The sequence below is a fragment of the Miniopterus schreibersii genome, assembly GCF_964146895.1.
Source record: "Miniopterus schreibersii genome assembly, chromosome: 16".
NCBI lineage: Eukaryota > Metazoa > Chordata > Mammalia > Chiroptera > Miniopteridae > Miniopterus > Miniopterus schreibersii.
Window position 1 is genome coordinate 21556197 of NC_138116.1, and position 20347 is coordinate 21576543.

A 20347-nucleotide genomic window follows, 5' to 3' on the forward strand; every position below is an offset into this window, starting at 1 on the left:
CACTCCCCAATTCTTCCCCATTCCTAACCGACAATCCCAAATCCTGCCCAGAGAGGAGGTTACCAAGGCAACCAGCTTAATCTGGTAACTGTGGCATGTGCTGGGAATGGAGCCCTCCCCTTTTCTTATTTGGTTCATAAAATGCCTGGGGACCTCCAAGCCACTCACTCCAGCCAGTTTCCCCTCAACCCCAGGGATATTGGGGTACTAATAAAGGGAGCCCATGAAGCTGATACTTGGATCTCTATTTCAGCTTCTTAGCCAAAATTGTGCTCTCTCCTATTTACTGATCCCTGTCTAAATCCACAAACAGATGGGTGTGCAAGCTCATTTCTGTGAACACATGCTCTAGCATACATGGGACCAGATCTGCACACACACCGACGTGTGTAGTGCACACCCTATTCAGTTCTACCACCACTCCCAGCCTTTAGCATTCCTGTGTCTGCCTAGTTGGTACACAGTAAATGGGTGCGGCATTGTCCAAGGCGCCTCAACCCATCTGGAACGTGGTGCCACTCCCCAATCTTGTTACCTTAATCTCCATGTGCTTACACTGAGAGTGTCTCTTTACCCACCTCCTCCTTAGGAACAGAATGCTCCTGGCATAGGCATCAAGAATAAGGATTATTTGGGGTGCAAATTTGGCACCACTTTCCCCACTCCATGGTTGTGTCAACACTGGGGGGCTCTCTATGCTTGATGGTGTCAGATGGTACCTCTGGAGCTTGTTACCCATCTCCACAGCCCTGCTTTCTGTTGCCAGCTAGGCTTAGGTGCCCTTGCGTTCCTGTTCTCCTCTTCCTGCCTACTGTCTCTTTTCACCCCAACTAGACCTGCCACAACCTGCTGCTCCCCGCCTGGCTCCTACCTGCCTGCCAGTACCTGCCTTTCACAGGCCAGGCCCTCACCGTCTATTGTGCCCTACCAGAAAGGTTAGATGGATGCCGCCTCCCAGGCCAGTGCCAAGCCACCCAAGCCCTTTCCAGCCCTTCTTGCAAGAAGGGAGATAAAACCCACATATTCCTGTAAGTATGTCAACAGAGTACACTATCTGGGTTGAGAGTGATGGACACCCAATCAGCAATCTTTGTAGGTTTCACCTGAATATAGGTAGGTGAGTCACCGCAAGCAGGCCACAGACCTGCCCTGGTTCTTTGAAATACTAGGGTCCCTGTAAATCCTCCAGCCAGAAATCCCTCTCCATTGGTATATCACTCTCTTACTTTTGCCCTTAATTTCTGCATCTTCTCTGCACTCTCCACCCACTGCCATTCAGCCCCTTGCAATTCAATGTGGCCTCCGGACTATCAGCCCCAAACCCAAGTTCAAGCCTCGCGCGGCCCAGGGGGCGGGCCCAGGAAGGGCAGGGGCGGGGACTGGGCGGGGACTGGAAGAGGGGGCGCGGTCTCAGCTCTGCCACCTTCCCCGCGGTCAGGAGCGCCGCCGCCGCCGCCGCCGCGTCCTCTCAGCCTTGCGCTCGGCCCGCTGCCTCTGCCGCCGCAGCCCGGCCCACGAGCGCAGAGCTGGGGCACTGGCCCCGCATCCTACCCACCCTTCGGGCCGCAGGCCGGCTGCAGCCGGCATGGGAGGCCACTAACGACGGGCACCCCGTCCCTCTGGCACCTCCCCGGGCCATTGGCCACTGGGCTCTGGCCAGCGAGCCTCGGGCACCTCTGGCCCCCAGTCCTGCGCCTGGCACGGCCCTCCGCTCAGTCCCTCCGGCTCTGAGCATCGTGTCCCCGCCCCCCCGCCCGCGCCTGGGACACCTGGGTCCCCCGGCGGCCCCGAGAAGAGGGGCGGGTGGGGGGGCATGAAGCCACTGGAGAAATTTCTGAAGAAGCAGACGTCGCAGCTGGCGGGGCGAACGGTGGCGGGAGGTCCCGGCGGGGGTCCTGGGAGCTGCGGCGGGCCTGGAGGGGGTGGGGGACCTGGCGGGGGCGGCGGTTCAGCCGGGGGACCGCGGCCACTGCAGCGGCGTCAGAGCGTGTCTCGCCTGCTGCTCCCAGCTTTCCTTCGGGAGCCCCCCGCTGAGCCGGGGCTGGAGCCGGCCCCGGAGGAGGAAGGTGGAGAGCCGGCGGGGGTCACGGAGGAGCTCGGCAGCGGGGGACCCTGTTGGCTGCAGTTAGAAGAGGTGCCGGGGCCTGGGCCGCTCGTGGGAGGGGGGCCCCTGCGCTCCCCTTCCTCGTACTCCTCCGACGAGCTGTCCCCGGGCGAGCCCCTGACTTCCCCCCCCTGGGCCCCCCTGGGCGCCCCCGAGCGGCCGGAGCATCTTCTGAACCGGGTTCTGCAGCGGCTGGCCGGAGTGGCCACCAGGGACAGCGCCGCCTCAGGTAAGGAGTCGGCTGGTTCATCCATCCCCGGGTAGGGGGTTGTCACCTGGTTCCTCTTCCTTGCCCTTGGAGCTTGGGGGTGGCGCTGTGTTGGAGCCTCGGTGTGGGGGTTGAGTGGTCGGCTGAAGTGGGGTAGGGGCTCATCGGAGGAAAAGACCCTTCTGGGGAACAGAAGTGGCAGTGCCACCTTGCTCCCTGTAGCAGCCTCACCCACAGCTGGAAAAGAAGCTGCACCTCTGTCTCTCCTTAAGCCACCCTTCCTTTCCCCTGGACATTTTATCCATAGACTCTTGGGTCCCTGATGTTGATTAGCTCCTTCTGGGCCCAAAATTAGGGCCTGACACACTAAGATGGAAGCTGCTCAGAGCAGCCCGTGTCCCCCTCCCCCCACGGAGGTGCCCAAGCCTGAAAGACCTTCCAGGAGTCCCCCATTCGATTTAGAAACCCAGAGCAGAGGGCTGGCCCAATCAGCGGGGCAGTGCCAGACAGGCACAGGGCCCGAGCTGGGTTCTGAGCTCGGGCAAAGGGATGCATTGTCCTTAGCAGCTTGGGGGGGAGGGGGGGGGAGGTGTTCTAGTTGGGGGCTGACTCAGAGGTGGTGTTGGGGGATAGATGGCTGGGCAGACATCAGGGCCCTGTGGTGTGTTAGGGGGGTTTCCAACTTCCACCCTTCCCTGGCAGGCCTCAGCATACAGCCTCTTTCAAAAATAATAACCACACCCTGAGAGGCTTATTCCCTAAATGATGATGCTATTTCACCACTCCCCACCAGCATCCCTACTGAGGAGACTTTGAGGAAACTGAGGCCCCAAATTGCTGGTTAGTTGCTGAGATAGAAGACCTGTGGGTCTTTAGGTTTAGCTCTTGGCATTTCACTAAGCCCAGCAGGGTCTGGGGATTGGGAGCCCTGGTTGAGAATTTCAAGATGGGAATTTCCCACTGTGCTCTCAGACTCCTTCAGGGAGCCCTAGCCTAGGTGTGTGGAAGAGGGCTCCCTCCACTCCCCTAAATTTTTCTCAAGACCTGGGCCCTCTTTGGTTCAGGCTGTAGCTGCCCTGGGGAGCTGACACCTTTTGGATTTAATTAGAAAAATATCAAACACATACAGCTCTCCTAACCATAACTTCCCGCCTACACTACACACCCTGTGTCTCTATGACACATTCCCTGGGGAGGCTGTGCATTGGACCAGAGCCTGCCTTGGAAGAGACAGACGCCAAAATGTAGCCCCCACAGCAGCATCTCCCTCATTCTGCCCTGTGCTCTTCTTCCTTTGCTCTGATTTAATTCTCCAGTGGAATAAAGAGTATAGGAAGGAGAAAAAAAAAGGGCTGCCTTTTTGGACCCCTCTCGCTGTGGCAGGAGCTTTCATCTCCTTAAATAAACTCTTGCTTTCGCTTAAAAAAAAAAAAAAGTATAGGAAGGGTGTTGGGCGTCTCTATTCCTAGTCCCCCATTCCTGGAGCTGGACATTGGGATGCGGGTGCTCTCAGACTCATGCTGGGCAGAGAGGTAAAGGCAGAAACTGTTTTTCTGGTGCCTGGTGCCACAGACTCTGCTCAGTCTTCCTTGGGGAAGGACTCCTGAATTGATTGCCACCTGTATTACCTGGCCTGGCAGGCTCCATTCCCAGAGTAACTGGTTTGGGGAACCCCAAACCAGTCCCAGAGTCTCTGAGAATCAGCTTAACCTGCCACTCTGATATTCTCCTATACACCCAGTGTTCTTAAGCCATCTTGGTTCCCTCCCAGGATGTGTGGGAGGAGGGGACTTACAGAAGGCACCCCAAACTATCCAGTCTCTCAAAAGTTAAGCAGCCCCATTCGACCACTGGTTCTACTCAGATACTCTGCCTCAGGCATATTGAGAAAGGAAAAAAGATTCAGAAGTGTGAGTTCTTAGCCCAGCTCCAGGCAAGTCCGTCCCAGCTCTGGGCCTCGGTTTCTTCTCATTTGTGAAATGAGAGTTGAAGTAGAGGGTCTCCTCCTCCACCTTCATGGCTAGAATTGGAGGCCAGGGGATGGTGAGCCAAGAAGCCTTGGTTTTGTCCTGGAGCAGTGCCTGGGGACCTGGCCCTAACCTGTCCTGGTGAGGACACCTGGCTCCCTCCCTGTGCCCAGCCTGTCTGTGTGTGCCAGGCTGCCCTGCCCCACCCTAGGGCTGGATGCAAGTCAGGGCGACCTGTACCTGGCTGACTGGCTGAGCCAGGCCCAGATGGGGGTATGGAGGGGTAAGGGGTGGTGGGAGGAGCCACTCCCCTCCACCCTTCCACTATTAACCCTACCATCTCTAGGCATCTAAAGGACACAGGGCTTTTCTCTTTAAAGGCTTTAGGATCAAAGAGATGGCAGTTGCTCCATCTCCCTTTAAATGGGGCTGGTTCTCACCTGCCTTGTTGGAACTCAAAGCTGTTAGGTAGGGAGTGGGGAGGGGAGGAGGGATATACACACATACACCCTGCTGACCCTGACCTCTGTGTTTAGAAGTTGTCTCTGTCTAGAGACTCTTCTGTGGGCTACCTCTTTTCAGGGGGCAGATCTCAAGCTTGGTGTATTATCTGACCAGCTTCCCACACACGCTGAAGAGAAGTGGGTGTGGCCATTGAAGGGTGCCCCCCTCCTTCCCTCCAGCTGCCTTGTCAGCTGCCAACCCCACTGCGGCAGCGGCTGTCCAGAACCTTCACACACACACACACACACACACACGTGTGTATAGAGCATGATGGGGCAGGTCTGGCTAAGGAGAACTCACCCTTGGAGGCAAGAGAGTGGGGTGGGAAATGTCCTAGAAGTTGAGTCCTAGAAGTGCCCTCCTGATATCAGTGGTGCCAATTGATCTCCACAGATATCCTGCTGGATGACATCGTCCTCACCCATTCTCTCTTCCTCCCCACGGAGAAGTTTCTGCAGGAGCTACACCAGTAATATCCTTTTGTGGAGCCTGCAAAAGGGGAGGTCAGGAGGGAGCCACTCCCACCATCCCACATGTGATGTCAGGGCCTAAACTCTCCCTTATGAAACACACTTGGATTTCAGCCCCAGTTTTTCTACTCACCAGCTGTGTGACCTTGAGCAGATCACCTAACCTCCTGGGGCCTCAGTTTCCTCTTCTATAAAATGGGGGTAAATAGCACTTGCTCTGCCTACCTACAGAGCTGCTGTGGAGATAGATCTGATCGCAGATGTGGGAGTGCTTTGGAGATTGCAAGGCCCTGTACAAATGTAAGGTGTTATTATTCTATTAAGAGTGCCTCTCTCCCCACTGAATTGTTGTTCTAAACATCTGGTTGCCCAGTGCCTTATTACAGGGCCTGATGTAAACATCAGGTCATGGCTGTGCTTCTGTAGGGTCTACTAGAGACGAGCCACTGGCTGGGCTATTCATAGGGTCTCATGTAAGCATAGGGCCTCTCACTGAGTTATTTTAGGACCTAACTGCAAATGTCAGACTACTGAGTAGAATATCATAGGTCTCTTAGAAACACTAGGCCTTACTTACACCGAGGTATGGTCAGGTTTGTGGTGAGCACCATTGACCTTTATCAGCCTGCTGTGAACTCAGGTGTTTCCTGGTGGGGATTGGGTGTGTCCAGACAGGGTATCCTCAAGTGAAATTCAGAGGTGGGTGCTGGATGTGGTCAAGTGGGTGCCATCCCTACCTACTCTGGGCTGGGGCATGAGGGGGTTCTGGTTCCAGGGACCCCTGGATCTCTTTTCTCCCTGGCCCCAAACCTAGAGAATATGGGGGGGGGGTGTTAGCCTCCCATCTCCCTTCTCAGTTTCCTCAGGTCTCCCTGGCCAGGGTTTTTTCTTAACTTAGGGGTCAGCTTTGTTTTGGCAGGAGGCAAGGAGGGCCCCGAGGGCCTGGGCCAGAAGCAGGCCTGCCTAGCCATGCTCCTTCATTTCTTGGACACCTACCAGGGGCTGCTGCAGGAGGAGGAGGGGGCCGGCCGCATCATCAAGGTGGGCCTGGGAAGAAAAGGCGGGTTAGAGGGTTCTTAGCTCTGGAAGGGGCCCTTTTCAAGGAGCCATACTCGTCAAGCTGGGGACCAGAAGGAAAAGATGCCGGGGGGCCTTAGCTTATATGGTTCTGCTATGCTCGAAGGCATGGAGGCCTTACAAAGAGTGATGTCCTCACCTCTTTCCTCCTCTTCCCAGGATCTGTACCTGCTGATTATGAAGGATGAGTCCCTTTACCAGGACCTCCGAGAAGACACATTGAGGCTGCACCAGCTTGTGGAAACAGTGGAGCTAAAGTGAGGGGAATGGGTTTGGGAAAGGGACAGGAGAGAAGTGTTCCTCTCTTAGAGGGGCTGCCTCTGGCCTTTTGGCTCCAGTATTTCAGTCCCTCTCTCTTACTGGACAGTAGCACAAAGACTGTCTCCAGTCACTTTTTTTCCCCAGTCCTCACCCGAGGATATGTTCTTATTGATTTCAGAGAGGGGGAAGGGAAATGGGGAGAGAGTGAGAGAGAAACATTGACCAGTTGCCTTCTGTATGACCGAGGCTTGAACCCACAACCTGGGTATGTGCTCTGACTGGAAATTGAACCCTTGACCTTTTGGTGTATGGGATGACCCTCCAACCAACTGAGCCACACCAGCCATGGCTTCAGTCACTTTTTTCATCCATTCCAGTGGTGTACTGGTAAATATTTTACAACCAGCACTTCAGGGGAAAAACCCTGATTTGTAGCTTTTGCTGATTTCCATGGTATAAATTCTCTCACCATGGCTGATTTCAAGCTACCAACATGACATCACTGAATGTGAAGCTGGGAAGAGACATGCAGTAGAGATCATTATGTAGTATTTCCACCACACATTATGTAGTATTTACACAAATACCATAGATGAAATAACCATAAGAGCATAGATAATAGTGAAATGTAGTAAAACAACTAGGAGACTACTTTTTTAGTGAGAATTTGGCTGTAAGATTAGAAACACATAAACACACACTTTAATTTTTTATAATTGATTTTTCTAGAGAGAAATACTGATTTGTTGTTCCACTTATTCATGCACTTGTTGGTTGCTTCTTATATGTGCCCTGACCGGGGATCAAACCCTCAACCTTGGTGTGTTGGGACAATGCTCTAACCAGCCGAGCTACCCGGCCAGGGCTTGCATACTTTTTAAATAGCTTTATTTAAACACCAGTTGGCGAAATTTAGCAATCTGCTATCATGAGCCAATGTGACAGGCTTTAAAACACCACTACATCCATCCATCCTTCCATCCATCCATCTGTCCATCTGTCCATCTATCCACCCATACCTCTGGCCCTTTCAGTTTCTCTCCTTTCAGTCCCTACCACCACAAGCCTCGTTTAGGCCTCATTATGTCTCACCTGGATTACTGCCACAGCCTCCAATCCAGGGCTTCAGCTCATGGTCTTATGTCTGTCTCTTCCTTCTTATGCTGACACCAGAGAGATCTTTGCACCTTGACATCACACTCCCGTTCCAAAAACATCATGGCTCCCCATTGCCTATATGACAAAGTTGCAACATCTTGGCACGGAATTCAACACCCTTCCCTTTCTGTCTTCTGTTAATCCCTCTCATCTTAATTCCTACAAAGCCCTATGCCCACGACACTCCTTATACACCCCATTCCCTAAACTTTTGTGCTTTCCCAACTTCCTGCTGTCATTTACATGGTCTATTCCAGAAGGACCTCCTCCCACCCCTTTCTCTTCCTGTTGTCCATCAAGGGCCAGGTCAAATGCCAGCTTCTCAATGAAAGTTCCCCAGGTTTTCCCTTTTGGGAATAGCTTTCCCCCTCCCCCATACCAACATAACTCTCCATGCACCTTTGTTATATCACCTAACGCCTGCCTTGTGTTAGAAGCAGCTGTATGCACGTCTGTCTCCCTCCCAGACTGTGAAGTTCTTGTTGGCAAAATTCAGCAAACAGCTGATGACCTACAGCTTCCATGTGCCGAGCAATGTGCTAGGCCTGGAGGACGAAAACAGAATTCAGTAAGAACAAATCCCAGCCCTCAAAAGCTCGCAACCTTGTAGAAGAGAAAAGACTCAAACATAAACAAATATTAGCCCACTGTCCTATAGCAAAAAAAAATAAAAATTAAAAGTGATCTTTCCTGGTGGGTGGGTGGATCAGACAAGAATTCATGGAAGAGGTGGCATTTGATTTGGGTCACTTGGACAGTTGTCCCCTGCTGGCCATTGTCCTCACTTCTGAACCTGATGCCAGTGCATCCTTGCCCCAGTTCTGATATCCCTGCTTGGTGTTGCCTACCTGGTGCTCCATATGCCTGGTAGGGCTTCCTGATGCCCAGCTGTGTCCATGCCAGGATCCCAGAGGAGAGCCAGCCGCCCAACAAGCAGGTGAAGCCACTCTTCCGCCACTTCCGTCGGATAGACTCCTGTCTGCAGACCCGAGTGGCCTTCCGGGGCTCTGATGAGAGTGAGTGTGGGCATTAGGAGGGGAAGGGCTTTCTGAGTGGCTCAGGGGGCCCAGTGGGGTCTTGGGCCTTGGGCACCTTCCATGGAGTCTCCCTGTGTAGTAGACCCAGTCCTTTTTTCAGAGGCCAACCATTTTAGGGCTAGGGGTGGGATGGAGTGGGGAGCACAGGTGTCCTGGAGGGGCCTGTGCCAGTGCTGTCATTCTGCCCTCTGATGAAAGCCACCTTCCTGTCTCTGTCCAGTCTTCTGCCGGGTCTACATGCCTGACCACTCTTACGTGACCATACGCAGCCGCCTCTCAGCGTCTGTGCAAGACATTCTGGGCTCTGTGACGGAGAAACTGCAGTACTCAGAGGAGCCTGCGGGGCGTGAGGATTCCCTTATCCTGGTAGCTGTGGCCTCTTCAGGAGGTGAGGGTCAGGAAGAGCTTGGCTGGGACCCTAGAAGAAAAACTCACAAGCCCAGTGCCCTGGGACAGTGTAAAAACTGACTTCTAGGCACTGGTTACTTGAACTGTGGTGCTGGGACCAGCTCCATGAGCATCTCCTGGGAGCTTATTAAAAATGCAATATTTCAGACCCCACTCCAGACCTGCTGAATCAGAATGTGCATTTTAACAAGATCCCCAGGCTATTATTCTATGCACACTGAAATTTGGGAAGCGCTGGTTGAGGACACTTGGATGCTGATCTGGGTGCCTGACTTACTCGCCTTGGGATCTAGTCCTTTAATCTAGTTGAGTACCTAAGGATGCTATGTTTTTGAGGCTAAAGACAGGGTGGGCTTCCAATCCCTGTGGGAAGGCAGAAAGCTTGCAATATCATCATAGCCTTATTTCCCTCTAAGACAGGAAAAAATTCCTGCTTTTCCAGTGTCACAGGGATGAAAGAATGAGAGAAGAGCTGTGAAAGAACATTGGGAGCAAAAAAGAGGTTATAAATGCAAAAGAAGTCATTATTTGAAAAATATCAGAAAAATATGGCATAAACTGATGATAATACAAGTCCCATTAGTCTAGAATGTGTCTGTGCAGGGTGAGGAGTTTCGGGATGGGATGGCGACAGTGGCCGGGATGTGTGAGGGTGCAGGTGGCTGGGGCTGAGGCAGAGCAGCTCGTTTTTCTGCAGAGAAAGTCCTTCTCCAGCCAACTGAAGACTGTGTCTTCACCACGCTGGGCATCAACAGCCACCTGTTTGCCTGCACCCGGGACAGCTATGAGGCCCTGGTAAGAATGCGTTCACAAGGCCTTGGCTGGGAGTGAGGGCTGTGAGGGGCTATGAACAGAAACTCACAAACCCAGAGTGGAGCCCAGACCGGTACCCCTGCCTGCCACCAGGTGCCCCTCCCCGAGGAAATCCAGGTCTCCCCTGGAGACACAGAGATCCACCGAGTGGAGCCTGAGGACGTTGCCAACCACCTTACTGCCTTCCACTGGGAGCTGTTCCGATGTGTGCATGAGGTGGGGACTGAGGCTGGTGCTGGGCTAGGGGTCAGGAGGGAGAAATGTGCCAAATGTGGGCGCCTGGAGTGAGGCAGTTTCTGCAGCTGAACTCCCTGGTTAGACACTCACTTGCCGCAGGCCCTCGGCAATGCACCACCAAAACCCGGAGCCTTTGCCCCCCTCATCTGAGAAAAAAGCAAAGAGAGAGACCCCCTAAGCAGGGTGGTTCAGGTCCCAAGGGCTGCTTACACAGAACCTGAACCGTGATTAGTATTTTTTAAATATTCACTATTAAAGAAAATAAGGCAGCGACAGTGATGTCTATTAGATGGGTGGAGTGCCTGGCACCTGGCTCAGCAGAGGATTATTCATATCGGTTGTTTTTCCTCCCATCTCTGTGGCATCCTGTCCTGTCCCCCGTCTTCTCTATTTTCTACCCCTCCCGCCCCCACCCTCCTGCCTTTCCCCCCTCACCGCCTTGCTCTGCCATCTTCCCACCCACACCCCCCGCCCTGCCCCCCTGCCCCCTGCCCCCCCCGCTCCCCCCCCCCCCCCCCCCCCGCCGCCGGTGCAGCTGGAGTTCGTGGACTACGTGTTCCACGGGGAGCGCGGCCGCCGGGAGACGGCCAACCTGGAGCTGCTCCTGCAGCGCTGCAGCGAGGTCACCCACTGGGTGGCCACGGAGGTGCTGCTCTGCGAGGCCCCGGGCAAGCGCGTGCAGCTGCTCAAGAAGTTCATCAAGATCGCGGCCATGTGAGTGCGGCGGGCGGAGGGGCGGGGGACCCGGGCACTGAGGCCGGGTGTGGAAGGGGGCGCGGGCCGCGGCCCCCTGACCGCCGCCGACCCCGCCTCCCAACCCCGCAGCTGCAAGCAGAACCAGGACCTGCTGTCCTTCTACGCCGTGGTCATGGGGCTGGACAACGCGGCGGTCAGCCGCCTGCGGCTCACCTGGGAGGTAAGGCAGCCGCTTCCCGTGACTCTGCTCCGCCCTTGCCGGCCCACCTGGGGACCTTGGCCTCCAGCCTCAGGCTTGACGTCCTGGGTTCACCTCAGTTGGAAGGAGGCTCTCATACAGCCCCAGGGCACACAGCTCTGACCCCTGTCCTTGCGCAGATTAGTAACAAGGCCCGCCTGAGTGGGAGGGCAGGCCACCCAGGCCAGGTCGCAGAGGTGGCTGTCCCATTTCAGCCAGCGCTCAGTGAGCTTCCTTGGTGCATAGCAGAGGCCTCAATTTCCCCAGAATAATTCATTTCTCTGGGAGGCTTCCAGCTCCCCAGATCCAGCCAAGGGTGACTCCACTTCCCCACCTACCAGCTTCCCAGCCCCTGCAAGACACTCAGGCCCTTTCCCCCTCTAACGCCTGGGGATTTCAGAAGCTCCCACGAAACAAGGAGCTCCGCTCTGACATTCCTTCTTCCTTCACACTCTCTGCAGAAGCTGCCAGGGAAATTCAAGAACTTGTTCCGCAAATTTGAGAACCTGACGGTGAGTGGGTTTGGCTTTTTTATCTGCCCCTGGACTTGTATCCCAGAGACTCTCTGTTCCCATAAACCTTCCTCCTCAGCCTTCCCTTTCAAGGTTTTTAGTGCCTGGGATGCCCCCTCCTCTTCCCACTATGCTGGAGAGCAATCCAGACCTTCCCCAGCACACCCTCAGCTAGACATGGCTTCACACTCCTATCTGCTAAGGCAGGGGATGAGGGAGGGAATGGGGGATGTCTTTGGGGTACCCTGGGCCCATCTGTCCCTTTATCCCTCTTCTGTGGGATGCCAGGACCCCTGCAGGAACCACAAAAGCTACCGAGAAGTCATCTCCAAGATGAAACCTCCTGTGATTCCTTTTGTGCCTCTGATCCTCAAAGGTGAGAGTTGCTCCCAAACTATGCTCCTCTGTCCACATTCTTCATGCCCCAGTTCTGACTCTCAGTTTCCCCCCAACTGAGCTCTGAGTGTCCAGAGGTGAAGAGCCTCCCAAGACTGAGTGGATTCCAGGGCAGGGAAAGGGCGCTTTGGACCTCCTTTCTTACTTGCTTCTCTCTCCATCCCCTAGACCTGACTTTCCTGCATGAGGGGAGTAAGACCCTTGTGGATGGTTTGGTGAATATCGAGAAATTGGTAAATGGCACTGCCAACCCCAGTCCCATGAGTGGGGGGATGGCATCCTCCCCCTCTCCTGGCACCCCCTAAAGACAGCAGCAGCCTTTCTCCATGGTGCCCAGCTTGCCTGACAGATTCCCAACTATCTCCCTGGTGGCATCACTGTGGCAACCCGCCCGCGGGTGGCAAAGCTGACAGGCAGCTCCGAGGGGTGGGGGGTAGCAAATCTACCTCCCCCTCATCTGGCACCCTGTTACACCCACTTCTTTGGTGCTTTAGAGACCCTCCAGAATTGGGGACTGTAGGGAGTAAAACCAACAGAGTTGGAGATTAGAGGAAGGGGAGGAGCTTAAGTGGGGAGCATCTTCCTGTGCCCTTTTCAGGGCTCATTCCTTGTCATCCCCCAGCATTCAGTGGCTGAAAAAGTGAGGACAGTCCGCAAATACCGGAGCCGGCCCCTTTGTGAGTACTCCGGGTTCTGAGAGCACTACAGGTAGTTTTTACTGAGTGGGAGGGTTCTGGGGAGAAATCCCTGCTCAGTGTTTATTTCCTTAAACTTGGCAGTTCTCCATGCTCTCCTTGGCTTCCCCAGGGGCCCTCCTGCTCCACACCTGTCCCAGTCTGCACCCTTATCCTCGGGCCAGTGTGTGTAGAGTAAGAGAGCCTGGCAGCCTAATTGCCTCTCTCTCCTTACACCCCAGGCCTGGATATGGAGGCGTCCCCCCACCACCTACAGACCAAGGCCTACGTGCGCCAGTTCCAGGTCATCGACAACCAGAACCTCCTCTTTGAACTTTCCTACAAGCTGGAGGCCAATAATCAGTGAGGACAGGGGTTTTAGTCGGCCCCCACCGGGCTCCTCGGGCACCTGACACTCAAGCACTTTGTGCGTGCGATGTCCCAAACCACCTCCAACATCTTTCCCCAGGAACAACTTCTCAGTCCATGGGAAAGAGTTGGATGGACTTTCTCGGGGACTCATAAGCCTGTTTATCCTGCTGAATTCTCTCCCCCTTGCTCCTTCAAGCCAAAACCACACTCAGCTGGTTCCTGCCCTTGCAGGGAAAGGGGGCACAGAGCTCTTTCCTCTGTCCCCTCCCATCGAGGGAGTTCCCAACCTCCTCTTTCCAAGCAGGACGGAAAGCGGAGCATCCTCCGGGTCCTGGCAGAGCTGAGGTGGGGGAGGGACTGGCAGCCTTCCTCTCCACCACCTGTTCCTGTTCCCCCTGGTCGGGGCTGGGACCCCTGGATGTACCCCTCTGAATATCATATTGCCCTGTGTCTGTGTGTCTGTGGGCATGCGTGTGCGTGGGCCCCCCTTTGAGGAGCGGAAGTGCATCTGATAATCGAGGGAGGGGGCTGGTTGTGCGGTGGGGGGTGGTCCTGTTTGGTGCTGCCCTTGTCTGCTCTGCCCCTGGGTCAGTGCGCTGTGGGTGCGCCCCCACACCCGCCCTCCCTGCTCAGTTACTCCTGCTGCCCTGCTTCCCCAGGCTTGTGGGCGAAGCTGCTCTGAGGACGGGGAGCAGCAGGTGGCAGGGGTTACCCACCAGCCCTTGAGAACCCCCGTCAGGCCCCCGAAGGTCCCTGGGTGGGCTCCAGTGAGAAGATAAACGATGCTCAGGGAAACACGGGCCTCAGCTGCCTGCAGGGGAACGGGCCCTGGTGGTATCAGGAGGCAGGGGTACCCGCTGCCCACACTCCTGCTTCTGGGCTGGCTCACTGCTACGAAGGGAGTTGTCATCCCCCTTCTGGCTCTGTGTCTGACACTAAGAACATGATCTTTTCCTGTCTTGGCTTCCCCTGGGTCCTCCCCATCAGGCTGGGGTGGGGCAGACCCCTGTACCTGGGGGCAGGCGGACGCCCAAAGTAGGGGGAGGGAACGGCGGAGACTGTAAAGGCAGATTGGACGCTAACGATGCCTTTATTACCTCTGTCTCCCCTCCCTCTCCCATCATGGGCCTCCCGGGCTGAGGGGCGCAGGGGCCCCTGGCAGCTACTGGGTGAGGTTCCCGGCGCAGCCTCACTCTCCTTTCTGGCACCTCTTTCCCTTCTGAAGAGGCAGCAGCAGCAGCAAAACCTGCAGAGCTGTTCCTGCTCTGAGGGTGTATATATTTTTTACCAAAAGCTCTGGAATTGTAATTTTATTTTTTAAAACTCAAAGAGGGAAAGAGCCTTGTATGATATGTAAACAATGTATTATAGGTTATGTTGTACAGTCCCTTTTATACAGCGGCCTGTCTTGTTCCTGCCGCCAAAAAATGTCTATGGACTCCCCTCCCCCACCCCCACTGATGCAGTCGCTGTGTCCCATCCCTTCCATCCCTTAAAGACAGTGACCAAGGCCCTCATCCTGCTCCCTGCCTCCTCCCTGCACCTGCTGATGCCCTCTTCTTGCAGCTGCCCTTCCTCGTGACCCCTCAGCAGCCTGCTCACTCCAGCTCCCCCAACCCTCCTCCGGCACCGGGGCCCACCCGTCCAGTCCTGGCCGCTCCCCCCCCAGCCTTCACTTCTGCCCTGCTGCTTCCCTGGGGCCTCCAGACCTCTCCCCGTGCCCACAGCTTTAACAGAGTGAACCGTGTGTACTGTACAGGCTCAGTTGGCTTCGCAGAAACTGCTGGGTGGGAAAAAAGCCGATAAAAGTCTATGAATCAACACTCCTGCTGTTCTCCATTCTGTTTCTTTGAGGCTGGGGAAGGGCTGAGGGAGGGAAGAGGGGACCAGCTTTCAGTGTGCCAGGCCCCACAGCAAGAAGGTTCTGGAGTGACTTTGAAAACATGGATGAGAGGAAAGGGCTCCAAACTCATGAGACGTGTCCCATCGTGCCCGGAGCTTGGAAAAGTGAATGTTTTAGTTCTTCCATGTTCCGGCTGCCATAGACACGTGATCTTGTTTAATTCTAACAATGTAAGGAGGAAGGTGGAGGCTGGGCAGTCCTAACCTAAGGTCCAAGTTACAGGGCAAGCGAGAGGGCAGACTTTGGCCTCTAACCTAGAACTGTCCCTTGCAGACAGCATGCACTGTTCACACAACCAGGAGTTACCAGTTCTGTTAAGGCATGGGGCATCTAGAACCTACGCTCCAAGAGGTATCATACATGCAAACAGCTGCACAGGAACCCGTGACCTTCCTTCATCCTACATCTGTTATTTTCTTGATCTTCTGTATGTCAGAAAATGGTCCTCTCATCCACCTGGGTTTTCCAGGCAAGAAAGAATATAGGACTCCCCCTTAATGGCTCTTTCTCTCACCCCTCGCTCATCTCATCAGCCAGTCCCATTGGCTAAAATTCCAGAATATATCCTGGATTGGGCCACTATTACCATGACTATAACTTCTCTATTACCACCTAGTCCAAACCACTTTCATGGCTTCCCTGGACAACTACACTAGCCTCCTACTTGGGCTCTCAGCTTCCTCTCTCCAACCCACCCCTGACCCCACCAGTTAGTTCTCCCCACTGCAGCCAGGGTGCTCTTTTAAAAACCTAAGTCAGCCCAGCTGGGTGTGGCTCAGCAGTTGAGCATTGGCCTACGATTCAGGAGATCCCAGTTCGATTCCCGGCCAGGGCACATGCCCGGTTGCAGGCTCGATCCCCAGTTGGGGGCGTGCAGGAGGCAGCTGATCAATGACTCTCTCTCATCATTGATGTTTCTGTCTCTCTCTCTCTCCCTTCCTCTCTCTAAAATCAATAAAGATATAATTTTTAAAAAATTGTGAGAAAGCTGATAAATTTTAAAAAATAAAAAATAAAAATCTAAGTCAGATCATATGTGGCTAAAATGAAAAAGAGAGGCAATGTCAAGTATCGGTGAGGATGTGGGGCAGCTGGAACTTTCATACACTGCTGGTGGGAGTGCAAAGTGGTACAACCACTTTAGAAAACTGTCTGGCAGTATCTACCAAAACTAAATGTGCACCTCAGCTCTGACCTAGCATTTCCACTCCTAGGTGTATATCCAAGAGAAACTGGTGCTTCTATCTACCAATGATCATAGCAGTTTTATTCATGACAAAGAAATTGGGAAAAACCCAAGGGTCCTTCACCGGGTGAATGGACAAATCAGTTGTGGTATATTTTCATAATGGAATATTACATTGCAATAAAAAGGAACCAATGACTACTAGCTGCATGAATGAATCCCATAGACATAATATTGAGTAAAAGAAGCCAGACACATAAGACTACATAGTGTATTACTCCATTCAAGAGAGATTCAAGATCAGGCAAAATTAATCTGTGGGGAGAGAAGTAAAAATAGTGGTTACTCAGTGGGGTGGGAGAGAGTACTGGCTGGGGAGGGGCGTGGAGAAGCCCTCTGTGATGATAGAAATGTTCTGTATTTTGACCTGGGGTGGTACACGTGCGTGTGCGTGTTCACTGAGTTGTTCATGTGAGGCTTATGCATTTCACTGTAGTTATTTTATACCTCAACTAAAACAGTTCAGATCGTAGCACCTGTTTCCAATAATGCTTAGGTTAAAAATCAAAATCCTCCTTCTTCGACTCCATCTCCTACCCCTCCCCTCACTCACTCCACTCCAGCCGCACTGATGATTTCCTGACCCTAAAGCACTTGGCACTCATTCTTGTCTTAGGGATTTTACCTTTGCTCTTCTCTAAGCCTTTCCTGACCCCTCTGACCCCACCCCACCTCAGCCCTCACTCTCTATCCACTTATCCGCCGATATTTTCTTCAAGGCTCTTATCACTACCTAACACCGTACGTACTTCTTTGTGTATTTGCTTCGTGGTTACTCTTCCACCAGAACATCAGCTCCATGAGTCTCTCAGTATCTAGAACAGTGCCTGGCACAGAGAAGACATTCAATACATATTTGCTGAATGAATAAATTAGGTTGGTTGAAATAGGAGCTGTAAGAATGGGACAAGACACCAGATGATAAGAGCTCTGGGAGTTAAGCCAAGGAGATTCACTACTGGTCTGGGAATGGTGGTGAGGCACAATAACAGAAATTTTTTTGGAAGAGATGACCCAGGTCTTGAAGCAGCATAGGGTTTGATGGCCAAAGTGTGGAAGTGGGAAATCAGGAGGGCAGGAAAAGTGGTGGGTTATCGCCCTCACCCCCATCTCAGCTATCATCAGACCCATCACACCTTTCAAGGGTGATGATAAAAGTTGACATCTGAAAGAATGTCCTTTGCCACTCCCTATGCTGGGCATTATGTGCATTCTCTCTCTTAATCTTCTCAACAAACCCAGGAGGTTGGCTCTGTCAGCTCTATTTTCCAGATGACAATTGAGGTCTTGAGAGATTTCTCATCAGAGGCACAGAGAGGCCGAGTTCCCAGCCCCGAGTCTCACAGCTAGCAGGGATCTGAACCCAGTTATTCTGACTCTAGAGCCACATTTTAAGCTCTGCAACATACTGGGATCTTGAGTTGCTGAGAAACACACACCTTGTGCTCACCAAGCTGCAGTGGCCACCTGGCTATAGCTGGGGGGACTATCCTTTCTGGTCCCTTCCCTCCACCCCACCTGTGTTCTGCTTCCTTGTGGGGAGAGTGGCTGGGAGATTCGACAGGTGGTCCAAGGATTCTGTGGGCTGCGTGGGGAGAGAGCGAGCTTTCTAAGTGGCGTTGCACCTCCTAGGCTGGTCTAGCAAAGGGTGTGTGTGTGTGATTGGGGGCCGTCAGAAGACCAGTGTAACAGGATGCCTGCCCTCTTGGTCACGTGTTAAGGTAAAGAGGAGAGTGGATAATTTAAGCAATGCCCTTTGAATCCACTAGGTGTCGCCACCAAGATTACTTTCTCACCAGGCTTGGAAATAGGGAGAAGGCGTTGGACTGGGAGAGTGGGTAAGAGCATTCCTTGAATCTGTCTGAGAGGGTATATCCCCAAATATGAGTAAGAAATTTGACCAAAATAACTTGTAGCTTTTGTTCTGTCTCTACTTGGCTCTTTCCCAGAGAGCATTTAAACCTTCTCAAGTCTCTACTTTTAAAAACATGTTCCTTGACCCTACATGCCCCTCTCTCACCTTAGTTCATGGCCAAACTTCTTCAAAGGGTTGACTCCACTTACTGTCTCCACTTCCTCATCTCCTGTCATTTCTTTTTTATTTTGTCTTGTTTCCCCAACTATTCATCATAAAAAATTTCAAGCATAGAAATGTTGAAAGATTAGGACAATGAATACTCAAACCTTTCTAGATTCTGTAATTAACATATTGGGAATTTGCTTTTGTTCTGTGTGTGTGTGTCTCTCTCTACGACACACACATTCTCTTTTCTTTTGCCAAGCTCTTTGAAAGTAAGTTGCCTCAGCGGGAATCCCCTAAGAATGACATTCTCCTACGCATCCACCACACAATTTTCATATCTTAAAAAAATCAATTTATTTCTATGATATCATCGAATTTCTAGTCATATTTATTTTCCCCAGGTTGTCTCAAAAGATATCTTTTAAAAAAACTTAAAAAACCCCTCCTGATCCAACCTAGTTCCGTGCATTGCATTTGGTTGTTATATTGCTTTACTCTTTTTAAATCTAGAATAGCTCATTTTCTTTCTTTTTTATATTTTTATTTATTGAATTGAGGGGGAGAGAGAGAGAGGGAAATATCGACCTGCCATTCTACCCATCTGTGCATCCACTGGTTGACTCCTGCATGTGATCCAACAGGGGACCGAATCTGAAACCCTGGTCAACCAGGACTGTGCTCCAACCAACCAAGCTACCTGGCCAGAGCTCATTTTCTTTTCTTTTCTTCTTTTTCAATGACATTTAATTTTCAAAGTCTAGGACAGATGTCTTGTAAAATGTCCCAAATTCTTTACTTGTCTGATTATTTCCCCATGCCCTTGTTTGCTTGCACTTCCATCCCCTCTGTAGAGTATAAGATATAAGTCCTGTCTAGAGCAGTGCTGTCCAAATCAAGTATTATGTGAGGCATATATGTCACTTAAAATTTTCTAGTGGTCCCATTAAAAAAGAAGAAACAGGTGAAATTAATTTTGACAATATACAGGGTGTCCCAAAAAATGTATACACACTTTGAATATAACCCACTTTAATTCCAGTGGGTTAAATCTGAAAAGAAAGGAACATCACTTGAGCTATCATATATACTGAGTGTACACATTTTTGGGGGGACACCCTGTATTTTATATAACTCAATATATGCAAAATAGTATCATTTCAACATATAATCAACATAAAAATATTGAGGCATTTTGCGTTCTTTTATTGTATTATGTCTTTAAAATCTGGTGTGTGTTTTATACTTACAGCATATCTCAATTTGGACTAGTCTGGTATTCTCATAATATGGAGTATTATTTGGCCATAATAAAGTACTAATACATACTACAACATGGATACACCTTGAAAACATTATGCTAAGTGGAAGCTGGATACAAAAGGAAATATATTGTATGATTCCATTTATATGAAATGTCCAGAATAGGAAATCTATAGAGATGGAGAGTGGATTAGTGGTTGCTAGGGGATGGAAGGAGGGCAGAATTGGGAGAGTGCTAATGGGTACAGGATTTCTTTTTGGGGTGGTGGAAATGTCCTGGAATTAGTGGTAATGGGGTTGCATAACATTGTGAATTTACTAAAAACCACTCAACTATACACTTTAAAGTGATTAAAATGATTTCATGTTATGGGAATTTTATATACTTGACTTGTAGACATATCACTCCAATCTGTGTCTCCACCTTCACAGTGTTCTCTTATGTGTGTGAGAATTTAGGGCTCACCCTAATCTAATGTGACCTAATCTCAATCTAGCATGGCCTCAATTTAACTAATTACATCTGCAAAGAACTCAGTTCCAAATAAGGTCAAATTCTGAGGTCCTGAATGAATGTGAATATTTGGAGGACACTATTCAACCCACTGCAAGATCCTTTGCCCATTTTTTAATTGGGTTGTTTTTTATTTTTAACATTAAAAATATTGCTTTACTTATTGATTTTGGAGAGAGAGGAAAGAGAGGGCAGGGGGAGGGCATGGATTCGTTGTTTTACTTATTTATGCATCATTGGTTGCTTCTTGTATGTGCCCTGGCTGGGGA

General features: G+C 51.8%; 1 protein-coding gene across 1 annotated transcript; it reads left to right on the forward strand.

The window, feature by feature from the left end:
• Window positions 1-1813: 1813 nt before the first annotated feature.
• On the forward strand, window positions 1814-14951 carry RAPGEFL1 (Rap guanine nucleotide exchange factor like 1; the record flags this gene model as incomplete). Its single annotated transcript, XM_081162064.1, has 15 exons — window positions 1814-2333; window positions 5177-5252; window positions 6159-6294; window positions 6490-6587; window positions 8653-8765; window positions 9007-9174; window positions 9892-9989; window positions 10101-10223; window positions 10780-10958; window positions 11070-11160; window positions 11640-11690; window positions 11979-12066; window positions 12255-12319; window positions 12709-12763; window positions 13003-14951. 15 exons carry the CDS (start codon window positions 1814-1816, stop codon window positions 13125-13127), a joined length of 1986 nt encoding a protein of 661 aa, XP_081018190.1. The 3' UTR covers window positions 13128-14951.
• Between the last annotated feature and the right edge of the window lie 5396 nt (window positions 14952-20347).